The sequence below is a fragment of the Haliotis asinina genome, chromosome 16 (genome assembly GCF_037392515.1).
Source record: "Haliotis asinina isolate JCU_RB_2024 chromosome 16, JCU_Hal_asi_v2, whole genome shotgun sequence".
Lineage (NCBI taxonomy): Eukaryota > Metazoa > Mollusca > Gastropoda > Lepetellida > Haliotidae > Haliotis > Haliotis asinina.
Genome location: NC_090295.1, coordinates 39193404 through 39220019, shown reverse-complemented (window position 1 = coordinate 39220019; position 26616 = coordinate 39193404). Strand labels below are relative to the sequence as shown.

The 26616-nt window shown below is 39.1% G+C and overlaps 1 protein-coding gene across 3 annotated transcripts in view; it reads left to right on the top strand.

Moving 5' to 3' along the window:
- The window catches only part of LOC137268463 (basement membrane-specific heparan sulfate proteoglycan core protein-like), a 215648-nt gene that overhangs the window by 93456 nt on the left and 95576 nt on the right, over nucleotides 1–26616 (top strand). Inside the window, exons 8-15 of one of the 3 annotated variants that reach the window (XM_067803028.1) lie at nucleotides 2386–2493; nucleotides 4195–4311; nucleotides 8316–8438; nucleotides 9217–9342; nucleotides 10288–10401; nucleotides 12510–12524; nucleotides 15529–15807; nucleotides 17164–17280. In XM_067803028.1, coding sequence (XP_067659129.1) covers nucleotides 2386–2493; nucleotides 4195–4311; nucleotides 8316–8438; nucleotides 9217–9342; nucleotides 10288–10401; nucleotides 12510–12524; nucleotides 15529–15807; nucleotides 17164–17280 — 999 coding nt within the window. The remainder of the gene's footprint in view (nucleotides 1–2385; nucleotides 2494–4194; nucleotides 4312–8315; nucleotides 8439–9216; nucleotides 9343–10287; nucleotides 10402–12509; nucleotides 12525–15528; nucleotides 15808–17163; nucleotides 17281–26616) is intronic. The other 2 variants (XM_067803029.1, XM_067803030.1) reach the window with 2 other exon arrangements.

The following is a 26616-nucleotide window of genomic DNA, read 5'->3' as shown; positions in this document are numbered from 1 at the left end:
TGGTCGATATTATGCTCTTTGCAATATGATTAAATTCTGAGAGTTTGTATGGCAATGCAGCAAGAAAATATGACACTCGTTCATTAATATTGACATTGTCATGCAAGAGTGCCTACAGCATGTCATGTCACTGCAAGATGATATTCCCTCTCACACCACACCTGATACGGGATTAAATATACTTGTGTTTGAGTTTCAAACTATAGTCAAACAGTTTAATCTTAATGCTAACACCTATTGCCAGAAAGAGAGAAAAGGATACCTCTATTAACGTTTAAAGGATTCTACTTTCCACATTGATAAGGTTATGGTTTCAAGTCACATACGTGATAAATATAAGTTCTTTTCTGAATAAAACTGGATTTTGTTATCTGAAGTTTAGAAAATAAAAAAACCCTGCTTATGATAAGTACTGAGACTTTCATAAATAACAGTAATAATGTAAAGTTGACATTAATGTTTGATTAAATGATTAAATTACTATACCAAAATTTACTTAGTTTCACAGAAGAACTTAGTTTTTCTGTTTTAACATAAAATCCTTCTACATTGAATATGGCATGTATCTCTGTCGACATATTTGCGTCATTTGATTTTTTCCAGTAGATGTTATTAACAGAATTTTTTTCAAGTGAACTTTCCACAATCATTGTGCTGAAAATTGAAAAAAATCGATGAAAACTCAGAAATTATCAGAATCTTTACTGCTGTGGGTGATAAAATGTTTGGAAAGTTTAATCATGCTGAAGAACGTCAGTATTTCATTTGTGTGGGAGATAATTAGTGTGAGTCAGGACAAAATTTGTTTTTCCTGTAAGAGGAGATGAGAGCAAGTCGGGGTCCTGGTGATTCAGTATAAATAATATTTGTCTTGCATTTTCAAACAGCTAGACATAAATTATTATTCTCTGAGCTTGAACTTTTTCAATTTTGTTTAAATAATGACCCTTGCTTGTTAAACATTCTGTTAAGATCATTCACCATGTATAATGTCCTTGAGAATTGTCCTTGAGATTGTGCGGTGCGAAAAAAATGATAGGTTACGAATGTGAGTGATATTCAAATACCTGCTGACATTGGTTGACTGACACACATTTCAATAGTATGTGAGTCAGGGTAGAGCTGCAGTCATATGCAACATAGTAATTGGGAACAAATTCATTCATAATGGTTCTTGAATAAATCACTTAATCTCGTACTATTCTTTGGCGTATGAGTCAGTGGAAACAATTCTACAACATGTACTTAATTTAGGCCATGAAATTATAAGTTGAACTCTTGTTACACACCAGTTGATTCATCATTGTCTGCGTAGGCTGTAGGCGTGCAATAGACTTTAATTATTTTCCCTATCAATGTTCTCATGTCATACTCATGTCAGGCTTTAAGTCTCTGATAGCAAACTCTTCACTTCATTCTTATTGTGAGCCATGTCAACAAATTTTCAATAATTGAAAGGGGTATTGGGGATGCCAAGTGGTTAAGGCGTCCGCTTGTCACTCTGAAAGACTTGGGTTTGATTCTCTCCACATTGGTACAATGTGTGAGGCCATTTCTTTTGTCCTCTGAGGTGAAATAGTTGGAATATTGCTAAAAGCAGTGTAAAATCATGTTCACACTCTAAATGTATGAATACTGTAAAGTTTGTCGATAATAAGTTTTCAGTGCAATCATGATGAATAGCCACAGTACATTCACACTTCAGTAACTGATAAACAGTAATATATGGTTAGACATAGTTGATGACAGCAATAGGCATAATTTTGCTGTCGAAGGTTTTAGGGAGACAAAAAAAAATATAAATCCAAACATTGATTGACATACAAAAACATAGCTCCTTGTAGTTTTCCAAAAAAATGTAGTAAAATTTTAACAATTGTGCAAAAAGTAACAAAATTCTTTAATAATATTTTCTAAAATGATTTGCTTGAGGTATATGCGTACAAATTGTAATTTAAACAGAAAGAACATTTATGACTTTTTCACTTTAGCTATGAAACCAAACAGTTTTAAGATAGTGTTAGAGTCAATCCAGGACTTTGGAAGCCCTTGAAAAAACACATGGCCTAACTTCACATACCTCACCTGAATACAAGTAGAATGTAGTGTAGGTTGCCAAATAGCTGACTGGTGCCTTACGTTGTATTCAACACTATTTTGTACTATTTGTACTTTTTTCTTTCTTTTGTACCAAAATCTTCCTGTTTTCAATTAAATCAGACAAACCATACTTATCTTTGCGTCTACTCAATGTGGGCACAGCCTTGCTATATTCGTAATGAATGCAGCTTCAAAGTCTGCCAACTAATTATGTTTTTGCAGCTTTAAGCTTGTTTGAGTGTTGCTTATTGCTCACCATGCTTTGACTCTGCTTGTTGCAACTAGGATGTTCCCCTGAGGAGTTCCGCTGTATTGATGGCTCTTGTATAAGCATCCTGCAGAGATGTGACAGTCGTGGAGACTGCCCCGATGGCGATGATGAGTTTGGCTGTCGTAAGTATCTGTTATTGCCATTGGTTATATATTAACACCATGTCCAACATTCCTGCAGAATTTTGTCATTTTTCTGAAGAATTATATCATAAATCTAATATGTAAAGTAATGAAATGTTTGAAACTTTTGAAAAATGAATTAAAAGTATACTCTGTTTTTCATTAATTTTAGAATGGTAAATCCTGATTATTATATATCTTTTCTTGTAGATAAGACTGTTTTGATTCATTCAGTCATAAACTTTTAAATCCTTCAAATAAATGACAAAACAATCAGTCTTCCTCATTTGAATCTTTATTTTCTAACTGTGATTAAAATCAATTTAAGTAACAAGTTTGCTTGAAATTTCATTTGCTTTTTAGTTAATAACTTTTTTGCTACTGCACAAAACTTTCACTGAGTTCCTGACAAAATATGGATCTGTTTAACAACTAATAACTTCTACAGAAAAGTAATAACTTTTTATGTGGTATGATTCATGTATTAAGTTTATATGGATTACTCATCGGAATATATAATTTTGATTTCTTGTGTTGTTTGGTGTGGTTTTACGTCTTTCCATTAATTCATTCTATTTAGTTCACAGATAAACTATCTGTCACTAGTGTCAAAAGTGTATTTTTTCTAAATTACAATATTCATGAAATACTTAATTTATGGTGCTAATATTTGTTCATAACTGATTTGAAAGATGGAAAAATGTAAACCAGTACATCAAACTTGAACAGCCTTCACTCAATTTTGTAGAAATAATTGTCTTTGTGTTGTCACATTGTGATATTCTGGAATATGATTCTATAGGAGGTAGTTGGTGGAGGATTTGAATGCCAAGAAGAATGCATGTTTCCTTGAGGTGCTATTGGCTCTCTGAAAAGGATTGGATTCCCTTCTTTCAGTGGTGCTAGGGCTTTACCATAATCATGAAATCTTCATGCAGTCAGCCCTGAGTGTTTCTACCACAGACATGATGGCTATGGATCGCTATGTTTTGTGGTATTAGGGTCCTTCTTTATTAGTTGCATGGTTGTGGTGGACATCTATATGGGTTATGGCAGGTGCTTGAATCCAAAGGAGCATGGCTATATATATGCTCTTCTTCACATCTTTAAGGATGCATATTGACAGATGTCAGAAAAATAATATCTGGATAATTGAGTTGCATCTTAGAAGTTTGGAAGTACAATATTGACAAGCCTTATGGATAACAATTTTGCTCTCATGAAATAAAGGAAGTTGTTATCCATAAAGTTTTTCAGTATTTGGATGATTGTTGGATAACATAACTGTGTGTCATCAAGCTTACAGCACCATTACCATTTTATTGCTGAATACCTGGGATATATTTGTTTTCTTTTCAATTTTTCAATATGCATATAGATTTCTTGAAAGGTTGTATTATAATGTCGACTTATGAGGAGAGGTATTATTCTGGAGAGGGATTGTTACTAATGACATTCAAGCATGACTAGATATAGAAAACAATCACAGGGATTAATGCTATTTTACTTAACATTCATGGACTTTGGTTTTTCAAGGTCTCCTCATCTTTTTATTCTGGAAAGCATGCCAATGTGATCATGTGTATTAATCTTATAACACGGGCATTAGCACCTGCCCAAACTAGCCAAAGCTGAAGTTTTGGTGTAGATTACTGTTCACTTAACCTAGTGATAACACTGTCTGCTTGTCCCTTACCAAAGCCTCCGTCCCCTGCCCACGGGGACAGTTTAGATGCGAAGGGGGGAGGTGTATAGATGATCGTCTTCGTTGTGATGGCAGAGCTGATTGTCCTGACAGAACAGACGAAATCGACTGTCGTAAGTTCACCAGCGATGTGGAGGCAGAACAGTCTGCGAAATATTCTCTCACAAGTTTTCTGCATTTGCTTAAAAAAGGCCGTAGAAATGAACAGTTATTGGCAGTCAGTACTTACATGTATATTACATATAATTATGGTTAATATGGTTTTGAATGCTATCAGAGATTCCTATTTGCAAAACAAAACCAATGATTTTCAGAAAAGAACAAATTTTGTTTCTGTCATTTCTTCGGCCAGACATGTATTCCCCTTTGCAAATGATAAAAAACAAGCTTTGCATTCTTGGATTTCCTTTTGGATTCTCTTGGGTGCTTGCTTTTTACTCTCCCACTTATGTATAGAATTTTTTCCAAGAGAGTTATTTTATGGTGAAGTTTGCTTGCCAGACCTTTCCCTTTTAATGTTTCACCAAGGCTTTAAAAGAATGCTTTCAGCAAAACAGATTTGTGAGTACCTTTTTATGTTGTGCTGAAAAAGCTTTAAATGCATCATAAACCCTCCTTTCTTCAAGTACATTCTATGTTTTTGCTTGCAATAATTATTTGAAATTCTAGTTCTCTTCATTTCTTTGCTTACGATACAAATCATAATTGTATTGTTGCAAATAAATTGTTATTTTATTTTATAATTCATATCATGTCTCAGTATGAAAGGGCTTGTAACTTTTATTGCATCAAGGAAGCACCCAAGACTGTTTCCATTAAAACTATTTAACCATTAAATGTAACAATTCTTGTCAAGAGATTAGGTCCTATCCTATTCTATCTGCTCAGTATATGCATTTAAATATCTACAGAACAGGTGGGAATCAAAATGATATTGTCCTTAAGAAATGGTTGCTATGGTTTTGTTTGTGGTTCTAGTCTAATGGCTTGCTGCCAGAGACTAGCGTGTTGTCTGTGGTTTAAACCGTTGAGTCTTGTTGAGTTGAGACTGGTATGGTCTTCTGTTGAGGTGGTCAGTCTCAAGACCTTGTGTTGCAGTCTTGTTGGACAGGTGTTGTACTCAAGTTCTTGGTAGTTGCCAAGAACCAGTTTTGTGGTCTAGTGCTTAGACCAAAGGTTTGTGTCCTCTCCAGCAGTGTGTTGCTTTGGAGATAGTGTTCCTTCGTCCTCAGTTATAGGATAGTGTCATGTCAGCATGTTATGCCTTGATGTCAGGGATCCAGTAGTATCTGTCTCATGTCTGTATTTTCTTGTATCCATGACAACAGAGTCTTAGTGGAATGTTGTCATGGGATTTAATTAATTGTTTTATAGACCATTTGGTAGCAAAACAGTAATGAGGCAGTGACTCATGTCATATTTGGGTTTCCACTCTCTAAGTTAAGTACAGATTCTGATACTTTTGTTGAGTTGAATCAAATCCTTGTTGAAGGAAACTGCAGTGGCTGAGTGGGTTAGATGGCAGACTTTGTGTGCTGGTGATATGGTGCCCAACTCCTAAAGTTGGTTCAATTCCAGGATGGTACTCAACCCAACAAAAGTACTAGATTCCGTATTTTTCTGAAAAAGTGTAATCCCTAATATAACATGAGTTATATTTGACCACTTTCTAAATATTGGTATTGAGGCTGCATGTTTCCTTGTTCAAATTCACAAACTGACACCTGAAATATGTACTAATAAACTGATATGAAAGTCACTTATAGTAATTGTTACCAAGACAACAGCATGAATTTTACTCATCATCTATGTGTCTCTTTGTTTTTGTGTGTCCGATAAGTGTTTTGTGTTAACTTCAACTTTAGAATTCCCTGTCGTGTTATTTGCTAGAACCAGCCAGTTTGGAATAGTAACTGGGTATGATGCTATTGTATGTTATTGTATGTATGATGGTCACCTAGGTTGATATGTGTATTATCAGTATACCCAGCTGTGTGGAACATTGCTCAAGCAATCAGCCACTGGTTTGCCAGGTTCTGAATTGTGTTGTCTCTGTAATGGGCACAATACTATTTTATGTTACTGTATGTGTGATGGTCACCTAGGTAGATATGTGTTCTGAATTGTGTTTTCTCTGTAATGTATTAATGCAATCCAAATTCCCCTTCTCCCATGTCCAGCAACATCAGGAAGTGGAATGTTTTAGAGTGACTATCTACAGTCAAATGCCTTTCATGGATAGAAATACTTTTTCTGTAGTTTTTAGAACAAAAAAAAACAATGATGATGATCATTTGAAATTTATTGTTCATTAGAGAAATGGGTTTTGGGGCAATTAGGTATGAGTGTTGTTATTCAAACTGGACAAAAAATAATTGTTTTGGGTATTAAGTGAGTTATTTTAAAAAACTTGACATGCCATAAGAGCACTGAGAAGATTTATCATGCCATTTCAACATTCACCATGCCATGGCACACTGGTATATGGGATATTTCTAATCCTGCCTTTCTGTGGAATGTTGATGTGTCAGACACTTGTCTTGAAGTTAAAGATTGGTACCTTTGTTCTCCTTAATTAGTCGTCAAATTGCAGTATTATCAAACCTGAGATAACTGTTGTGTTTTGAAGTTACTCAGGGAATTAGTCCATGTGATCATGATATTTTGCCATGGCAGCAGGATTTAAAATTTTGCAAGTTGTATAAAGTTGTATAAAGCGCAGAGGTGACCATAAATCCCATTTTTTAACATAAGCTGAAGGTAGCCTTAGCGCTAAGGACATATTGTATAATACGACCCTGAACTTGCAAAAACCTAAATGAAACAAAATGTTTAAAACAAGCATTTAGAAATTCTGTTTGCTAAAATGCCAGGTATTTCAGATTTTGTGGGTCAAAATTATTGTTTATTTTCTGTTTAATGTCCATTCTTTGTTACTTGTGTCAGTGTGCTGTTTGTTGGATCTTCCAGTAGTGTCAGTCCCAGTTCTTACAAGTCTTTATATTGATGTCAATCTCTGTGTTTGTTTGTGGTTCAAGCCTCACATGTTACTTAATGTATATTTGTCACAGAAATTGCCACCTCATGTCTCAGTTATAAGCCAGCTATTAACAATTGTACTAACACAGTCATGAATGGAAACATGATATATGTATGTTGTTAACAATGTTGCAGTATGATACTGATGTGTCATTGTCTTGCCTTGACAATTATCAATATTTAACACATCTAGGGACTTTTGTTATTCTTGTTAAGCAATACAACTATATCATGCTATACTATATATGTTAATTTACTCCTTAAATCATCTTCGGCATATTTTAAATAGATTTATTTGGACAGAGATTGTTCTGTTCTTGTCCTTTATGTAGGAGATAAGTTCATTTGAGGCGGCAATTTCTGTTACATCCCTGTTGACAGGTAGGGCTACATGTGTTTGTGTTTGTTTGTCTAGTGTCCCACCTCATGTTACAACGTTATATCAAATTTAGGTGGAAAGTTGTATTTTATTAAAACTATGTTTTTGACCTATGTGATTTCTTTTCAGCGAATATGACCTCAAAATAAGAGATTTTGTCAATGTTATTATGCACAAAAAGAGGGAATCAGTTACCAGTCTTAGAAACATCTGTGATGTAAAGAGTAATATTGTAACCATGTGGTTGAGGTGTTACCCTGTCATGCTGCAGACCCATGTTTGAATCAACATGTGGTATAAGTGATTCTCAGTATTGCTCACACAGAACTCGTCCACTTCATTTATAGCATACAAACATGTAATTTTAATCACTCTGAAATGATTTTTCATTCACAGAAGAGAAAGAGATATTCTTTTCTAGCAGTTAGAAATTTGATCTGATAAAATTAATCAATAAATGCTTGATCTGTAAAGTTTGAGCAAATCAGTATAACAATAATCATATGGTTATTATCAGTTAATGCCCTGGAAATAATTATTTCATCATTATCATAATGTTGAAATAAACATGGGAATGTGAACGGTGAAATGGATATTAATTTGATGACTTCAGTCATAATTAATAATTCATCTGAAGGGTTTGAATGTATTTTCGGAGTTTGTTGAATATGATAGAAAGCATTAGCTGTCTCCTTGCAGCGACCAGGAATTGCACCTCAGCTGAGTTCCGCTGTAATGATGGAACATGCATTGATAGATCCCAGGTCTGCAATGGCTACCCTGACTGCGATGACAGTTCAGATGAAGATGCCAATAGATGCGGTATGTTTAGCACAACCAATGAGATTACATGATTAGTAGGGAGATAAATGTCAGAATGTAATATTATGATGCATATCAGTATGTTGAAATGTTTGATTGTTAATCATGGTAAAGTTTATAAGCCAAAATAATGTAAACTTCCTCCCTGGATCATAATTAATCTTGTACCATTCCTGTGGCAGTTCAGATGAAGATGCCAGTAGATGCATTATATTTGGCAGAGCTAGTGAAATAAAATGATGTGTAGGGAGATATATTGTAATTTGTTCACTGGTCTTGAGGGGTGTTGATGTACTCTTGATGTTTCTTTATGTTGCCTGAGCCCAGTGGGAACAATGTATTTGTCTTGCCAAAATCCTCAGTGCTAATTTTGAAACATTTTGTAGCAGTCACTAGCTTTTGTAGATGACAAGATAAAAAGATATAGAGGTATTATTATTGATTTTATTGATTTTATTGATTTGCATTCGCAAAACATTGGTAATTTCCATACATTATATGTGATTCAATGTTATTAGACATAAATCATTACCAACACACAGTACCAAAAGAATTTGGCATTCCCGGCAGGATTCATAGAAAATGTTACTCTGTTGTAAGTGTGGTACATTGAAAATAAGAGAAGAACGCACAGCCAGTCAGAAAACATTGACGTGTTAGGTAAGATAAGTCATATTTAACAAATGAAATATATTGTTAATGATAGTAAAGTTTAGGAGCAACAGTGATAAAAAATATAATATCCTTCATTATCAATCGAATACTGTTCCTCTGACAGTTCCCATCCTACCCGAGTTGTGTCCAGAGGGCCAGTTCCGCTGTGGTGATGGTCAGTGCATTGACTACAGGTATGAGTGCAATGGAGCCCAGGACTGCCGCGATGGATCTGATGAATTCAACTGTAGTAAGTTGTCTCCCTTGCTTTTCCATTCTCTTATTTCAGTATATGTTAAACGGGAGTATTTCAGACTTTCATTTTGATCATATTTACCTCTTGCCTTGTGTAAACAATATACCAACTGTCTGTACATCTTGCCTCCTTGTGTAAACAATATACCGACTCTCTGTACATCTTGCCCCCCTTGTGTAAACAATATACCGACTGTCTGTACATCTTGCCTCCTTGTGTAAACAATATACCAACTGTCTGTACATCTTGCCCTTTCATCACATGCCTCTTATTCATTTATTCTATATACATGCAACACTGGTTTCTTGTACAAATTAGTACATATTCACAGTGATGTATCTTGTTTGTATCAATTCACCTGACAAAGGTAGCAAGGAATACCTCTGAAAAGTAATATACAATAAACAAAAAATTGCCATCCATATTATTTGTCTTTTACTAATATTTACCTCATTGAAATTCTTTAATATAAATTTGCTCACTCAAACACATAAAGCACAATAATTTTTTAATTCAACAAGAATGTTCTGATCATCTGTTCAACACCTAGTACAGCATGTGTTGGTTTCCATGAAAACACCCGTTACAGGTGCCTGTATGTTCCTGCTGCAGGTGTAAAGGAGTCTCTCCATTTCCCCGTTATAGTTGTAAAACAATATACTCTGTGTTAGTATCAGGTACAACAATGTTCCTGTAACAGGTAAAAGGTGATATGTCCCAATGGAGTAAAATCATGCCCCCCAAAGTGACCTGATCCACAAAATGGTCATTGCACTCAACAATTGTAAGCCTATGATAAACCACCGAGATACAAGAAGTCTAACATTGTGGATTTTTTTGTGAATCAGGACTCTTGTGTAAAGTGATGTCACAGTGATGTCACAGTGTCGTCGTTGCAGAAGTAAAGCAATGATGTGAATGCCAATGTTCCTGTTGCAGGTGCCCGCTGTTCACCAGGGGAGTTCCAGTGTGCAGACACCTCCTGTATTGATGAGAGGTTCCGTTGTGATGGTGTGCCAGACTGCTCAGACAGCTCTGACGAGGCTGGCTGTCGTAAGTATCCTGTTGCGCAGTCAAGATACTGCTTTTTGTGACATGTCGCAGCAAGTCAGTCACCAACCATTCATGGGTCAGCCAATCCTCGTATCATAACACCGGTCAATGTCAGTACATTACGGGTTCGTATACATTATGTTTTTACATCATGTGTAAATACAGAAAATCCATTTGTTTTCTGATTGTGATGTATGTCGATGAGCATACATGTGTTTAGCTCTCACAGAGATCAAGCTCTGCTTCATGCATGACCTTTGTGAGAACCTATTGTTGCCATATTTGAGTAAAACTGGAATATTACAAGAACGATTACTGATGCAGTCTAAGTAGCCTTTGGTTGAACCAAGCTGTGGCCAACTACAGCAGAAAACCACAGTATTCAGGAATGATGGAGAAAAGTAGTGTATACAAACCTGTCTCGTACTGACGGCAAACAACTTTAAACATTTTTGAGATGCAATGTTTTGCCAAATTATACTAACATGTAAAGGATGTGATTTTCGGTTAATTAACTCCGAACATGTTTTGAAAATTAACGATTGTGTCGTGTACTATACTAGACCACTGAATCCCATCAAATGCTAAACAGACACACAAATTCCGTGTCCATCAGGACATCCTCTTTTCAGTCCGTGCTGACCCATGAACTGTTGACGCTGAAATCAATCATGTCATCCACAAATGTAAATGTTCTATTTATCAAGTATATAATTCATGATCATCCTGAAGACTTGTATAATGTACAAAGAGCATGGGTGGCTTAGTGGCTTGAAGTGCTGCAGTTCACTGTGTTGAGTTCTGGGTTCAGATCCCTTATTAATCATGGTTACCATGGTTTGCTCTTCCTTGCAGATCAGGACAAAATGTTGTGCTAGACATGAAATACTGTGTGTGAGTAAGTTTAGTTTTACGCTACACTCAGCAATGTTCCAGCTGCATGGTGGCAGTCTGTAAATGATCAAGTCTGGACCAGACAAACCAGTGTTAACAGCACGAGCATTGATCTGTGCAATTGGGAACCGATGACGTGGCAACCTAGTCAGTCAGTGTGACCACCCAGTCCAGTTAGTCGTCTCTTACGACAAGCATTGATTACTGATGTCCAGTATTCTAACCCCGACCTTCATGGGCTGAATATGGTGAATGTAGCCCCTAGTCATGTGTATCTTTGTGTTAACATAAACCATATCCATCACTGCATCATAGCCAAATTTTCGTATGCTTGAAAAATGTCGAATTTTATGACAAATCTAATAACAAATCATTATTAAGGCTGATGAATTGATCTGAATAATCTTTGGACATTTTGTGTATTGCAGTTCATGCCTTATACCAGGTGTAGGGATGAAATATGTGTATTGAATGTTATGTCATACTGCTTGTGGTATTTCATTTGTATGCCTCCTCAGTATTGTAAGTATACACACTTGAATGTATTTGTACGACACTGTTCATGATTTGTACAACACTTGTGTAAGTTTTGTGCCACATTTGTTTACAATTGTCCAGTCTGTCAGTGATAATTGTATGATACTGTGTACTCAAGAGGTAATCAGTACCACTTTCTTTGTTGCATTACTTCAAGTAATTGTACCTTTGTTTTAGTTGAACATGTAAGTTTTATTTGTCACTCTGCTTTGATCCAAAACTGTCAAAATGCTCTGCTTATTGCTTACTGCAGTGATTGCCTGCTTCATGCATCTTTGGTACAGGTGTTCAACATTGTACAAGTTTACCCATGACAAATGGATTGTTAATTTGAGAATTTCTGAAGCAGAGTATTGATAAAATCCTATCTCATTGGGGCTAACCGTTTTCAACGGAAGGGTTTGGGATGCATGTTCTTCTGGTTAATTAATGTTGGAATTGCCCTTGAATTTATTCCACTTAATTCTTTTGTTAATACTTAAGAAGTTGAGTCAATATGGTCAATGTGGTTATTTGAAACTCTCACCATTTTATCATAAATTATATGGAATGTAGGGTCTATGTATGCATAGGAAACTGCTTGGAGAATTTCTCAGATCATGGTCCTGTATTTTTGGTTGGTTATATGTACAACTCCTTGTCTGTCAATATTCAGCACCATCCTTCTATATTCACAGAGACTTCTCGATCAGGTAAAGTGTACAACCTTCAGTTGACTTTCTTGTTCAAGCTGTTTGCATATATATGTATCATGCTCTTAGCGTTCAACTCACATTGGTCAAGTGGTTGCTTGAGCTCTGTTGTATCTGCATGTTTATTCACTGTGCGACTTGGAGCACATTTTGAAAATGTAAATTTGGAAACAAAATCAATTTATCAAACAGGTGATTTTCTTTGATCCATTTGATGAAAATAAAATTTCAAATGTTATATGAAGATTTGTCAGTGTAGATTTGGAAATGAATCAAAACTGTCTATAGAAACAGAAAATGAAGATTGTATATTCTCTTTTCTTTGATAAGTATATGAATACAAGCAATCACTTTGTAATGGTTGTTGCTAACATATAAGACATTCATTCTTGCAGTGTATTCATCATAATTCATATCCACTTTGTGGTGCCACACTGGTTTTGATTGTAAATATCACTGGAAGATGATAATCCAATGTAATCATAATCTCTATGCGCGTCTGTGTATCTCTTTCTCTTATGATGTTGGATATATCACATAGTACTATAATTTTATATCAATGCTTAAGGAATATGTTATACCTAAAATATAACACTGCCTCATTTGTTATACAATAACACCCTATTTAAGTATGTCAAGATGTGTTCACATTTTGTACATGTTTAAGCTATATTTTCTTTGCTTATATTTCATGGTCTATACTTTTGCTTTCAATGCTTATATTCTTGACACTTTTCTACTGTGTCAGTCAGAATTTGGTGATCAGTTCTTTTTTTTCAAACCTCTCTTTTCACTGAACTTTAGTTTAGCTTAAACTTCTAATTTCAAAATTGGTAGATAGTTAGTGATCTAGTTTTCATTTTGTGATACTCTGTTGTAAAATGTTGTGACTATTTAAGTATAGCTCATGTCAAGAGAGTGGGCAATTGTCAATATCACCTGATGCATTATACCACAGTTCAACAGCAGGCACCTTGCACTGGGGTGCTGGGGTAACCTGCTAATTTTAAAGCAGAGATCTTTCTTGGAAATTCCCACTTGGGAAGTAAAATAAGTTCCTAAATGGGAATTGAGAATTTTCCTGTTTGTTTTAATAGTCATATTTTGACTTACAATTCATTTTATCAAGATCACAATATAACGGAAGATGCTTACTCATATCTTATTGCTTCAAATGAATTGTTAAGATACAAATATGAAAAGTATAAAAGCACCTCATGCTATCAATTATGATTAGTAATAAAATGAAAGAATATGTTTAAACGTATTGTTTGATGTTATAGTGCTAAAATACTTCTAAATTTAAAAAAATCTTTAAGAATCCATTTTTCCTGCAAAAGATCCTATTTCCCAAACAGGATAGTGTCATGTATGACACTTTGGAATGTCGTCATCAAAATCATTTTCTTGTTGCAAGAGATAAAGTAATTTCATAAAAGGACAACAACAGTGATATTTCTATGCAACAGGTAACCCAGTGTCGGTAAATATTGAAACCTCCATCACATCAAGTTGCATCTGAAACAAACATACCTTCATGTGGATGCAAGAGAAAGATCATCCAGTCTGGGTTTATTTTTTACCTTAACAGCTTGAAAACATTTCCAGCAAATTAATTAACATTATTTGAAGCTATGTAAGCATGTGTTCAGTTTTCATACTTACATTTTGAATTGTGTGAAAGTTTTGTTTCAGACTTAAGTCCTGATACTGACAAGAATTTCAATTTTGACATAGTGTTATGCTACATTATTTTATTTGGACGTATCTATGTACATTGTGAAACTTCTCACTGGGAGGTATCATAAAGAACATTATGCAAAATGGTTTCAATGGGACATATCATATTGTACATTATTCTACATAGTTTCATGAGGAGGTATATTGAACATTATGTTTCATATTTTCATTGGGACGTATCATATTGTACATTAATCTACATTGTTTCATTGGGATGTATCATATTGTACATTATGTTACATAGTTTCATTGGGATGTATCACATTGTACATTATGCTACATTGTTTCTTTGGGATGTATCACATTGTACATTATGCTACATTGTTTCATTGGGATGTATCACATTGTACATTATGCTACATTGTTTCTTTGGGATGTATCACATTGTACATTATGCTACATTGTTTCATTGGGATGTATCACATTGTACATTATGCTACATTGTTTCTTTGGGATGTATCACATTGTACATTATGCTACATTGTTTCTTTGGGATGTATCACATTGTACATTATGCTACATTGTTTCTTTGGGATGTGTCAAATTTTATATTATGCTATACTGTTTCATTGGAACTTATTGTGCTTTGGGAATCCTCCTTAATTGGGGAAACACATATTGTACACACTACTTCACAGTCTTTCATACTGTAAATTGCATGACATAGTCTCATTTTGACACATCATATTGTACATTGTATTCTCACACTATACACTTTATGGGCACAAAATATGAAGGTACAAAAACATCCAGGGGCTTAACAATAAGTTCAAAGTTCTATTATTTCTGCCATACATGTTTTATACTGCCAGAAACAAGACACATTGTTCCAGTTCATTCTGTCAAGGTGTCTAAGCTTAGCTAAGTGCTTACAACGTTTGCTTAGCACAATGAACACCCAGATTCAGTTCCCCAATTGGGTACAACAATCTGATATTACTAGAATATTGCTTGAAGGGTTCTAAAAAAACATATCACTGACTCCTACACCTACAATGACTGGAGTCTTTAGGTCCAACTTGCTTGCATACTGATCTGAAATTTTCTTGCACTGGTCTGGCAGTATCTTTACCTAAATAATCTGAATATTCCTGACTGTTATTAATGAGAAGAAAGCTTGGAGGATCAGAGTTTCAATAAGTTTAGTCATCAATTTCTTTCATAGTACTTCATTAAATGTATCATGGTAGGTGTATCACTGTTTCCCGATTTCTTTTATGTTCCCAGATGAAAGTATATTCATGCATGCATGACTTAATTTCAGCCATTGTTATCAGTGGGACTAAAAGTGTAAAGCCCAACGAACAGATCAAACTTACGTGTAACGCTTCCAGCAGTCGGCGGGATCCCGTCACTGCACTGGAGTGGTATAAGAATGGCCGGAAACTGGTGGAGGATCGCAGGAATGTGATTTTGAGGAATTATGGGAGAGACAGATACTATGTTAGTGAACTATATGTGCGTAGAACACGTGTCGAAGATGGTGGACGTTACACTTGTCGTAGTCAGCGAAATCAGGAGAGTATTGACGTAAGGATTGAAGGTAGGTGTATGACCTCGCAATATGGACGCCACTTCACATCGGCCAAAAACATGAAATTGTGACAGAAATTTTGTCCTTAGTTTTGGACAAAAGCTGTACCTGAACATCAAGGTTGTATGTAAGTTGGACCTGAGTGTAATAATATCCAGTGAGAAATCTGGATTAACATTTTTTTTATTCCTTTTTTGTTTATTGGACTTGGGAAAAATCTGTGAAACAAGGAATAGATTTGATCCAGTCTAAGTAAACTTATCCTCAGTACTTTTCATTACTCTCCACTACTGAGTCTAACAAAACCTTATGGGAGGTCGTGTCAGGTAACCTTTGAGATTGACCAATCAGAACACAGCTTACCAAATTGTGAAAGTCCACATTCGCACATACCTTTTGAATTTTTTTATCCCGAAAAGGTTCGTACCTGAATGATTCCGAATGCTATTTAGCGTACGCTCGCTTCCGGGTCATGCACTCGGCGTATGTATAGCCATGACAATGGTGAGTAAACAATCGCTGAAAATAGTGTTTTTGGCAATATTCAAGGATGTTTTCTTGCAGATATATTAGCTAATGGTAACCATGTCAACAGAAACCCCAAAGCGTGTATACTGCGGGTCAAATAACTGTGTTATATGGGATCTGTGTCGGTGACCTGAATATTTTGAAAGTCCCTCCGATCCCTAAATAGTAGACGTTGTCTGATTGGTTAAATCTGTTTAAGCGTCTCACATTTGATTGGTCACTCAAAGGTTACCTGATGCGACCTTTAACTAGGTTTTGTTAGACTCAGTGGTGGAGTGTAATGAAATACACTGAGACTAAGTTTACTTAGACTGAGATTTGATATGGTCAAATTTTGAACTTTAACATTAAAAGATGATGTTGGTAGTGAAATAAAACTATTTGAAATTATGTAATTAACATGATGAGTCAGTACTATAGCACTATAAGTATAGTATTATAATGGTGTCATTACTATAGTATTACAGTTTTATGACTCTACAGATTGTTTTTTTTTTTTAAAATGAAAATTATATTTTCTATGGTTTTGATGTTACACTTACTGACATGTTACAATTCTTTTTGACTATATATGTAAAAGGACAAATTCTGTTGTTAAACAGAATTTTAACATGTCTGGAAATGTCACATAAAATTGATGTAGGGGAAAGCAGGGTAGCAAATATTTGTTGAGATAATATGAGAATTTGTGCTAATAGGTGCAGTGATGGGTTATCCTATGTCTAACATGCTGCTTTATGAAGCTGATATTCTATGTGTATGTACCCAGATAGGTGTTATATTTACCCTGTTATCACACAGCTTTTGCACCAGATTAATAACTCTCTTTGTCACTAGCTGAACGTGAATGCACTGCATCAGAGTTCCGCTGTAGCAAAGGCCAGTGTTTGGACGCTGCTGCTCGCTGCAATGGTGTCCCAGAATGCATTGATGGCTCTGATGAAGAGAACTGCCGTAAGTTACAATGTTCTAATCCCTCATCTTGAACATGATATAGTTGATATGACAGATATTAGAGCTTTAGATTGTTTGCTTAATTAGCTCTCACTCCAACTCCCTGTAGGAGTGAGTGAGTGTAAGTTTACACTGCTTCAAGCAGTATTCCAGCAATATTATGGTGGGGGACACCAGAAATGGGATGCAGACATTGTACCCATGTGGTGAATGAAACCCAGGTCTTTGGCTGTATGAGCAAACACTTTAACTACTAGGCTAACCTACTGTAGTAGCCATGGGTTCATGTCTGAGCATATGATGCAGCAATTTAAGTAAATAACTGATTTATTTGTGTCATGTATTCAGAGAAATACTTCGGATTTCATTTCTGTGTCCCGTTATTTCTTTGCTGGAGTCATGGCAGTTTAGTTACTCGGTCTGCAGTTCTGTGTGCAAGTTTGTTTCTCGAAGCCTTTCTTAAATCCACTGATAGCAGGATGTGTTAAAGCCAGTTTGGTTCTTGTTTTGTTAGAACCGTACTTGTGTATATCTCAGTATCAGTTGTGTCATGTCCTCTGACACAGAGTCATAAGTGGATAAATGTTCAAATATGCTACCCATCTGAAAGCCATCAATCTGTCTAGTTCTCTAAGGTCAAGTATCTGCTCTTCATGGGACTCCTTGTCAGTTTAAATAGGTTTATTTGTTAGAATCAAAGTTACTATGTGTAAGCCTAACCATGAAACTGTTTCAGGGTTTACCCATTGGTCTGCACCAGTAGTAAGTGTGCAGAAGTAAACCAGTGCCTTCCCATGAAGTATTCTCATGACTCTTAATGCCCCTTCCCGTGAAGTATTGTCTTGAATCCCAATGCCCCTTCCCATGAAGTATTGTCTTGACTCTCAATGCCCCTTCCCTTGAAGTATTCCCATGACTCTCAGTGCCCCTTCCCATGAAGTATTGTCTTGACTCCCAATGCCCCTTCCCATGAAGTATTGTCTTGACTCCCAATGCCCCTTCCCATGAAGTATTGTCTTGACTCCCAATGCCCCTTCCCATGAAGTATTGTCTTGACTCTCAGTGCCCCTTCCCATGAAGTATTGTCTTGACTCCCAATGCCCCTTCCCATGAAGTATTGTCTTGACTCCCAATGTCCCTTCCCATGAAGTATTGTCTTGACTCTCAGTGCCCCTTCCCATGAAGTATTGTCTTGACTCCCAATGCCCCTTCCCATGAAGTATTGTCTTGAATCCCAATGTCCCTTCCCATGAAGTATTGTCTTGACTCCCAATGCCCCTTCCCATGAAGTATTGTCTTGACTCCCAATGCCCCTTCCCATGAAGTATTGTCTTGAATCCCAATGCCCCTTCCCATGAAGTATTGTCTTGACTCTCAATGCCCCTTCCCTTGAAGTATTCCCATGACTCTCAGTGCCCCTTCCCATGAAGTATTGTCTTGACTCCCAATGCCCCTTCCCATGAAGTATTGTCTTGACTCCCAATGCCCCTTCCCATGAAGTATTGTCTTGACTCCCAATGCCCCTTCCCATGAAGTATTGTCTTGACTCTCAGTGCCCCTTCCCATGAAGTATTGTCTTGACTCCCAATGCCCCTTCCCATGAAGTATTGTCTTGCCTCCCAATGTCCCTTCCCATGAAGTATTGTCTTGACTCCCAATGCCCCTTCCCATGAAGTATTGTCTTGACTCTCAATGCCCCTTCCCATGAAGTATTGTCTTGACTCCCAATGTCCCTTCCCATGAAGTATTGTCTTGACTCCCAATGCCCCTTCCCATGAAGTATTGTCTTGACTCTCAGTGCCCCTTCCCATGAAGTATTGTCTTGACTCCCAATGCCCCTTCCCATGAAGTATTGTCTTGAATCCCAATGTCCCTTCCCATGAAGTATTGTCTTGACTCCCAATGCCCCTTCCCATGAAGTATTGTCTTGACTCCCAATGCCCCTTCCCATGAAGTATTGTCTTGAATCCCAATGTCCCTTCCCATGAAGTATTGTCTTGACTCCCAATGCCCCTTCCCATGAAGTATTGTCTTGACTCCCAATGTCCCTTCCCATGAAGTATTGTCTTGACTCCCAATGCCCCTTCCCTTGTAGTATTGTCTTGACTCCCAATGCCCCTTCCCATGAAGTATTGTCTTGACTCCCAATGCCCCTTCCCATGAAGTATTGTCTTGACTCCCAATGCCCCTTCCCATGAAGTATTGTCTTGACTCCCAATGCCCCTTCCCATGAAGTATTGTCTTGAATCCCAATGTCCCTTCCCTTGTAGTATTCTCTTGACTCCCAATGCCCCTTCCCATGAAGTATTGTCTTGAATCCCAATGTCCCTTCCCTTGTAGTATTCTCTTGACTCCCAATGCCCCTTCCCATGAAGTATTCTCTTGACTCCCAATGTCCCTTCCCATGAAGTATTGTCTTGAATCCCAATGTCCCTTCCCTTGTAGTATTCTCTTGACTCCCAATGCCCCTTCCCATGAAGTATTGTCTTGACTCCCAATGCCCCTTCCCATGAAGTATTGTCTTGCCTCCCAATGTCCCTTCCCTTGTAGTATTCTCTTGACTCCCAATGTCCCTTCCCATGAAGTATTGTCTTGAATCCCAATGTCCCTTCCCTTGTAGTATTCTCTTGACTCCCAATGTCCCTTCCCATGAAGTATTGTCTTGACTCCCAATGCCCCTTCCCTTGTAGTATTCTCTTGACTCTCAATGCCCCTTCCCTTGAAGTATTCCCATGACTCTCAGTGCCCCTTCCCATGAAGTATTGTCTTGACTCCCAATGCCCCTTCCCATGAAGTATTGTCTTGACTCCCAATGCCCCTTCCCATGAAGTATTGTCTTGACTCCCAATGCCCCTTCCCATGAAGTATTGTCTTGACTCCCAATGTCCCTTCCCATGAAGTATTGTCTTGACTCCCAATGTCCCTTCCCTTGTAGTATTCTCTTGACTCCCAATGCCCCTTCCCATGAAGTATTGTCTTGACTCCCAATGCCCTTCCCATGAAGTATTGTCTTGACTCCCAATGCCCCTTCCCATGAAGTATTGTCTTGACTCCCAATGTCCCTTCCCATGAAGTATTGTCTTGACTCCCAATGTCCCTTCCCATGAAGTATTGTCTTGACTCCCAATGTCCCTTCCCATGAAGTATTGTCTTGACTCCCAATGTCCCTTCCCATGAAGTATTGTCTTGACTCCCAATGTCCCTTCCCATGAAGTATTGTCTTGACTCCCAATGTCCCTTCCCATGAAGTATTGTCTTGACTCCCAATGCCCCTTCCCATGAAGTATTGTCTTGAATCCCAATGTCCCTTCCCATGAAGTATTGTCTTGACTCTCAGTGCCCCTTCCCTTGAAGTATTCCCATGACTCTCAGTGCCCCTTCCCATGAAGTATTGTCTTGACTCCCAATGTCCCTTCCCATGAAGTATTGTCTTGACTCCCAATGTCCCTTCCCATGAAGTATTGTCTTGACTCCCAATGCCCCTTCCCATGAAGTATTGTCTTGAATCCCAATGTCCCTTCCCATGAAGTATTGTCTTGACTCCCAATGTCCCTTCCCTTGTAGTATTCTCTTGACTCTCAATGCCCCTTCCCATGAAGTATTGTCTTGACTCTCAATGCCCCTTCCCATGAAGTATTGTCTTGACTCCCAATGCCCCTTCCCATGAAGTATTGTCTTGACTCCCAATGTCCCTTCCCATGAAGTATTGTCTTGACTCCCAATGTCCCTTCCCATGAAGTATTGTCTTGACTCCCAATGTCCCTTCCCATGAAGTATTGTCTTGACTCCCAATGTCCCTTCCCATGAAGTATTGTCTTGACTCCCAATGTCCCTTCCCATGAAGTATTGTCTTGACTCCCAATGCCCCTTCCCATGAAGTATTGTCTTGAATCCCAATGTCCCTTCCCATGAAGTATTCTCTTGACTCTCAATGCCCCTTCCCTTGAAGTATTCCCATGACTCTCAGTGCCCCTTCCCATGAAGTATTGTCTTGACTCCCAATGTCCCTTCCCATGAAGTATTGTCTTGACTCCCAATGTCCCTTCCCATGAAGTATTGTCTTGACTCCCAATGCCCCTTCCCATGAAGTATTGTCTTGAATCCCAATGTCCCTTCCCATGAAGTATTGTCTTGACTCCCAATGTCCCTTCCCTTGTAGTATTCTCTTGACTCTCAATGCCCCTTCCCATGAAGTATTGTCTTGACTCTCAATGCCCCTTCCCATGAAGTATTGTCTTGACTCCCAATGCCCCTTCCCATGAAGTATTGTCTTGACTCCCAATGCCCCTTCCCATGAAGTATTGTCTTGACTCTCAATGCCCCTTCCCATGAAGTATTGTCTTGACTCCCAATGCCCCTTCCCATGAAGTATTGTCTTGACTCTCAGTGCCCCTTCCCATGAAGTATTGTCTTGACTCTCAATGTCCCTTCCCATGAAGTATTGTCTTGACTCTCAATGCCCCTTCCCTTGAAGTATTCCCATGACTCTCAGTGCCCCTTCCCTTGAAGTATTGTCTTGACTCCCAATGTCCCTTCCCTTGTAGTATTCTCTTGACTCTCAATGCCCCTTCCCATGAAGTATTGTCTTGACTCTCAATGCCCCTTCCCATGAAGTATTGTCTTGACTCCCAATGCCCCTTCCCATGAAGTATTGTCTTGACTCCCAATGCCCCTTCCCATGAAGTATTGTCTTGACTCTCAGTGCCCCTTCCCATGAAGTATTGTCTTGACTCCCAATGCCCCTTCCCATGAAGTATTGTCTTGACTCCCAATGCCCCTTCCCTTGTAGTATTGTCTTGACTCCCAATGCCCCTTCCCATGAAGTATTGTCTTGACTCCCAATGCCCCTTCCCATGAAGTATTGTCTTGAATCCCAATGCCCCTTCCCATGAAGTATTGTCTTGACTCTCAATGCCCCTTCCCATGAAGTATTGTCTTGACTCCCAATGCCCCTTCCCATGAAGTATTGTCTTGACTCTCAGTGCCCCTTCCCATGAAGTATTGTCTTGACTCTCAATGTCCCTTCCCATGAAGTATTGTCTTGACTCTCAATGCCCCTTCCCTTGAAGTATTCCCATGACTCTCAGTGCCCCTTCCCTTGAAGTATTGTCTTGACTCCCAATGTCCCTTCCCTTGTAGTATTCTCTTGACTCTCAATGCCCCTTCCCATGAAGTATTGTCTTGACTCTCAATGCCCCTTCCCATGAAGTATTGTCTTGACTCCCAATGCCCCTTCCCATGAAGTATTGTCTTGACTCCCAATGCCCCTTCCCTTGTAGTATTGTCTTGACTCTCAGTGCCCCTTCCCATGAAGTATTGTCTTGACTCCCAATGCCCCTTCCCATGAAGTATTGTCTTGCCTCCCAATGTCCCTTCCCATGAAGTATTGTCTTGACTCCCAATGCCCCTTCCCATGAAGTATTGTCTTGACTCTCAATGCCCCTTCCCATGAAGTATTGTCTTGACTCCCAATGTCCCTTCCCATGAAGTATTGTCTTGACTCCCAATGCCCCTTCCCATGAAGTATTGTCTTGACTCTCAGTGCCCCTTCCCATGAAGTATTGTCTTGACTCCCAATGCCCCTTCCCATGAAGTATTGTCTTGAATCCCAATGTCCCTTCCCATGAAGTATTGTCTTGACTCCCAATGCCCCTTCCCATGAAGTATTGTCTTGACTCCCAATGCCCCTTCCCATGAAGTATTGTCTTGAATCCCAATGTCCCTTCCCATGAAGTATTGTCTTGACTCCCAATGCCCCTTCCCATGAAGTATTGTCTTGACTCCCAATGTCCCTTCCCATGAAGTATTGTCTTGACTCCCAATGCCCCTTCCCTTGTAGTATTGTCTTGACTCCCAATGCCCCTTCCCATGAAGTATTGTCTTGACTCCCAATGCCCCTTCCCATGAAGTATTGTCTTGACTCCCAATGCCCCTTCCCATGAAGTATTGTCTTGACTCCCAATGCCCCTTCCCATGAAGTATTGTCTTGAATCCCAATGTCCCTTCCCTTGTAGTATTCTCTTGACTCCCAATGCCCCTTCCCATGAAGTATTGTCTTGAATCCCAATGTCCCTTCCCTTGTAGTATTCTCTTGACTCCCAATGCCCCTTCCCATGAAGTATTCTCTTGACTCCCAATGTCCCTTCCCATGAAGTATTGTCTTGAATCCCAATGTCCCTTCCCTTGTAGTATTCTCTTGACTCCCAATGCCCCTTCCCATGAAGTATTGTCTTGACTCCCAATGCCCCTTCCCATGAAGTATTGTCTTGCCTCCCAATGTCCCTTCCCTTGTAGTATTCTCTTGACTCCCAATGTCCCTTCCCATGAAGTATTGTCTTGAATCCCAATGTCCCTTCCCTTGTAGTATTCTCTTGACTCCCAATGTCCCTTCCCATGAAGTATTGTCTTGACTCCCAATGCCCCTTCCCTTGTAGTATTCTCTTGACTCTCAATGCCCCTTCCCTTGAAGTATTCCCATGACTCTCAGTGCCCCTTCCCATGAAGTATTGTCTTGACTCCCAATGCCCCTTCCCATGAAGTATTGTCTTGACTCCCAATGCCCCTTCCCATGAAGTATTGTCTTGACTCCCAATGCCCCTTCCCATGAAGTATTGTCTTGACTCCCAATGTCCCTTCCCATGAAGTATTGTCTTGACTCCCAATGTCCCTTCCCTTGTAGTATTCTCTTGACTCCCAATGCCCCTTCCCATGAAGTATTGTCTTGACTCCCAATGCCCTTCCCATGAAGTATTGTCTTGACTCCCAATGCCCCTTCCCATGAAGTATTGTCTTGACTCCCAATGTCCCTTCCCATGAAGTATTGTCTTGACTCCCAATGTCCCTTCCCATGAAGTATTGTCTTGACTCCCAATGTCCCTTCCCATGAAGTATTGTCTTGACTCCCAATGTCCCTTCCCATGAAGTATTGTCTTGACTCCCAATGTCCCTTCCCATGAAGTATTGTCTTGACTCCCAATGTCCCTTCCCATGAAGTATTGTCTTGACTCCCAATGCCCCTTCCCATGAAGTATTGTCTTGAATCCCAATGTCCCTTCCCATGAAGTATTGTCTTGACTCTCAGTGCCCCTTCCCTTGAAGTATTCCCATGACTCTCAGTGCCCCTTCCCATGAAGTATTGTCTTGACTCCCAATGTCCCTTCCCATGAAGTATTGTCTTGACTCCCAATGTCCCTTCCCATGAAGTATTGTCTTGACTCCCAATGCCCCTTCCCATGAAGTATTGTCTTGAATCCCAATGTCCCTTCCCATGAAGTATTGTCTTGACTCCCAATGTCCCTTCCCTTGTAGTATTCTCTTGACTCTCAATGCCCCTTCCCATGAAGTATTGTCTTGACTCTCAATGCCCCTTCCCATGAAGTATTGTCTTGACTCCCAATGCCCCTTCCCATGAAGTATTGTCTTGACTCCCAATGTCCCTTCCCATGAAGTATTGTCTTGACTCCCAATGTCCCTTCCCATGAAGTATTGTCTTGACTCCCAATGTCCCTTCCCATGAAGTATTGTCTTGACTCCCAATGTCCCTTCCCATGAAGTATTGTCTTGACTCCCAATGTCCCTTCCCATGAAGTATTGTCTTGACTCCCAATGCCCCTTCCCATGAAGTATTGTCTTGAATCCCAATGTCCCTTCCCATGAAGTATTCTCTTGACTCTCAATGCCCCTTCCCTTGAAGTATTCCCATGACTCTCAGTGCCCCTTCCCATGAAGTATTGTCTTGACTCCCAATGTCCCTTCCCATGAAGTATTGTCTTGACTCCCAATGTCCCTTCCCATGAAGTATTGTCTTGACTCCCAATGCCCCTTCCCATGAAGTATTGTCTTGAATCCCAATGTCCCTTCCCATGAAGTATTGTCTTGACTCCCAATGTCCCTTCCCTTGTAGTATTCTCTTGACTCTCAATGCCCCTTCCCATGAAGTATTGTCTTGACTCTCAATGCCCCTTCCCATGAAGTATTGTCTTGACTCCCAATGCCCCTTCCCATGAAGTATTGTCTTGACTCCCAATGCCCCTTCCCATGAAGTATTGTCTTGACTCTCAATGCCCCTTCCCATGAAGTATTGTCTTGACTCCCAATGCCCCTTCCCATGAAGTATTGTCTTGACTCTCAGTGCCCCTTCCCATGAAGTATTGTCTTGACTCTCAATGTCCCTTCCCATGAAGTATTGTCTTGACTCTCAATGCCCCTTCCCTTGAAGTATTCCCATGACTCTCAGTGCCCCTTCCCTTGAAGTATTGTCTTGACTCCCAATGTCCCTTCCCTTGTAGTATTCTCTTGACTCTCAATGCCCCTTCCCATGAAGTATTGTCTTGACTCTCAATGCCCCTTCCCATGAAGTATTGTCTTGACTCCCAATGCCCCTTCCCATGAAGTATTGTCTTGACTCCCAATGCCCCTTCCCATGAAGTATTGTCTTGACTCTCAGTGCCCCTTCCCATGAAGTATTGTCTTGACTCCCAATGCCCCTTCCCATGAAGTATTGTCTTGACTCCCAATGCCCCTTCCCTTGTAGTATTGTCTTGACTCCCAATGCCCCTTCCCATGAAGTATTGTCTTGACTCCCAATGCCCCTTCCCATGAAGTATTGTCTTGAATCCCAATGCCCCTTCCCATGAAGTATTGTCTTGACTCCCAATGCCCCTTCCCATGAAGTATTGTCTTGACTCTCAGTGCCCCTTCCCATGAAGTATTGTCTTGACTCTCAATGTCCCTTCCCATGAAGTATTGTCTTGACTCTCAATGCCCCTTCCCTTGAAGTATTCCCATGACTCTCAGTGCCCCTTCCCTTGAAGTATTGTCTTGACTCCCAATGTCCCTTCCCTTGTAGTATTCTCTTGACTCTCAATGCCCCTTCCCATGAAGTATTGTCTTGACTCTCAATGCCCCTTCCCATGAAGTATTGTCTTGACTCCCAATGCCCCTTCCCATGAAGTATTGTCTTGACTCCCAATGCCCCTTCCCATGAAGTATTGTCTTGACTCTCAGTGCCCCTTCCCATGAAGTATTGTCTTGACTCCCAATGCCCCTTCCCATGAAGTATTGTCTTGACTCCCAATGCCCCTTCCCTTGTAGTATTGTCTTGACTCCCAATGCCCCTTCCCATGAAGTATTGTCTTGACTCCCAATGCCCCTTCCCATGAAGTATTGTCTTGAATCCCAATGTCCCTTCCCTTGTAGTATTCTCTTGACTCCCAATGTCCCTTCCCATGAAGTATTGTCTTGAATCCCAATGTCCCTTCCCTTGTAGTATTCTCTTGACTCTCAATGCCCCTTCCCTTGAAGTATTCCCATGACTCTCAGTGCCCCTTCCCATGA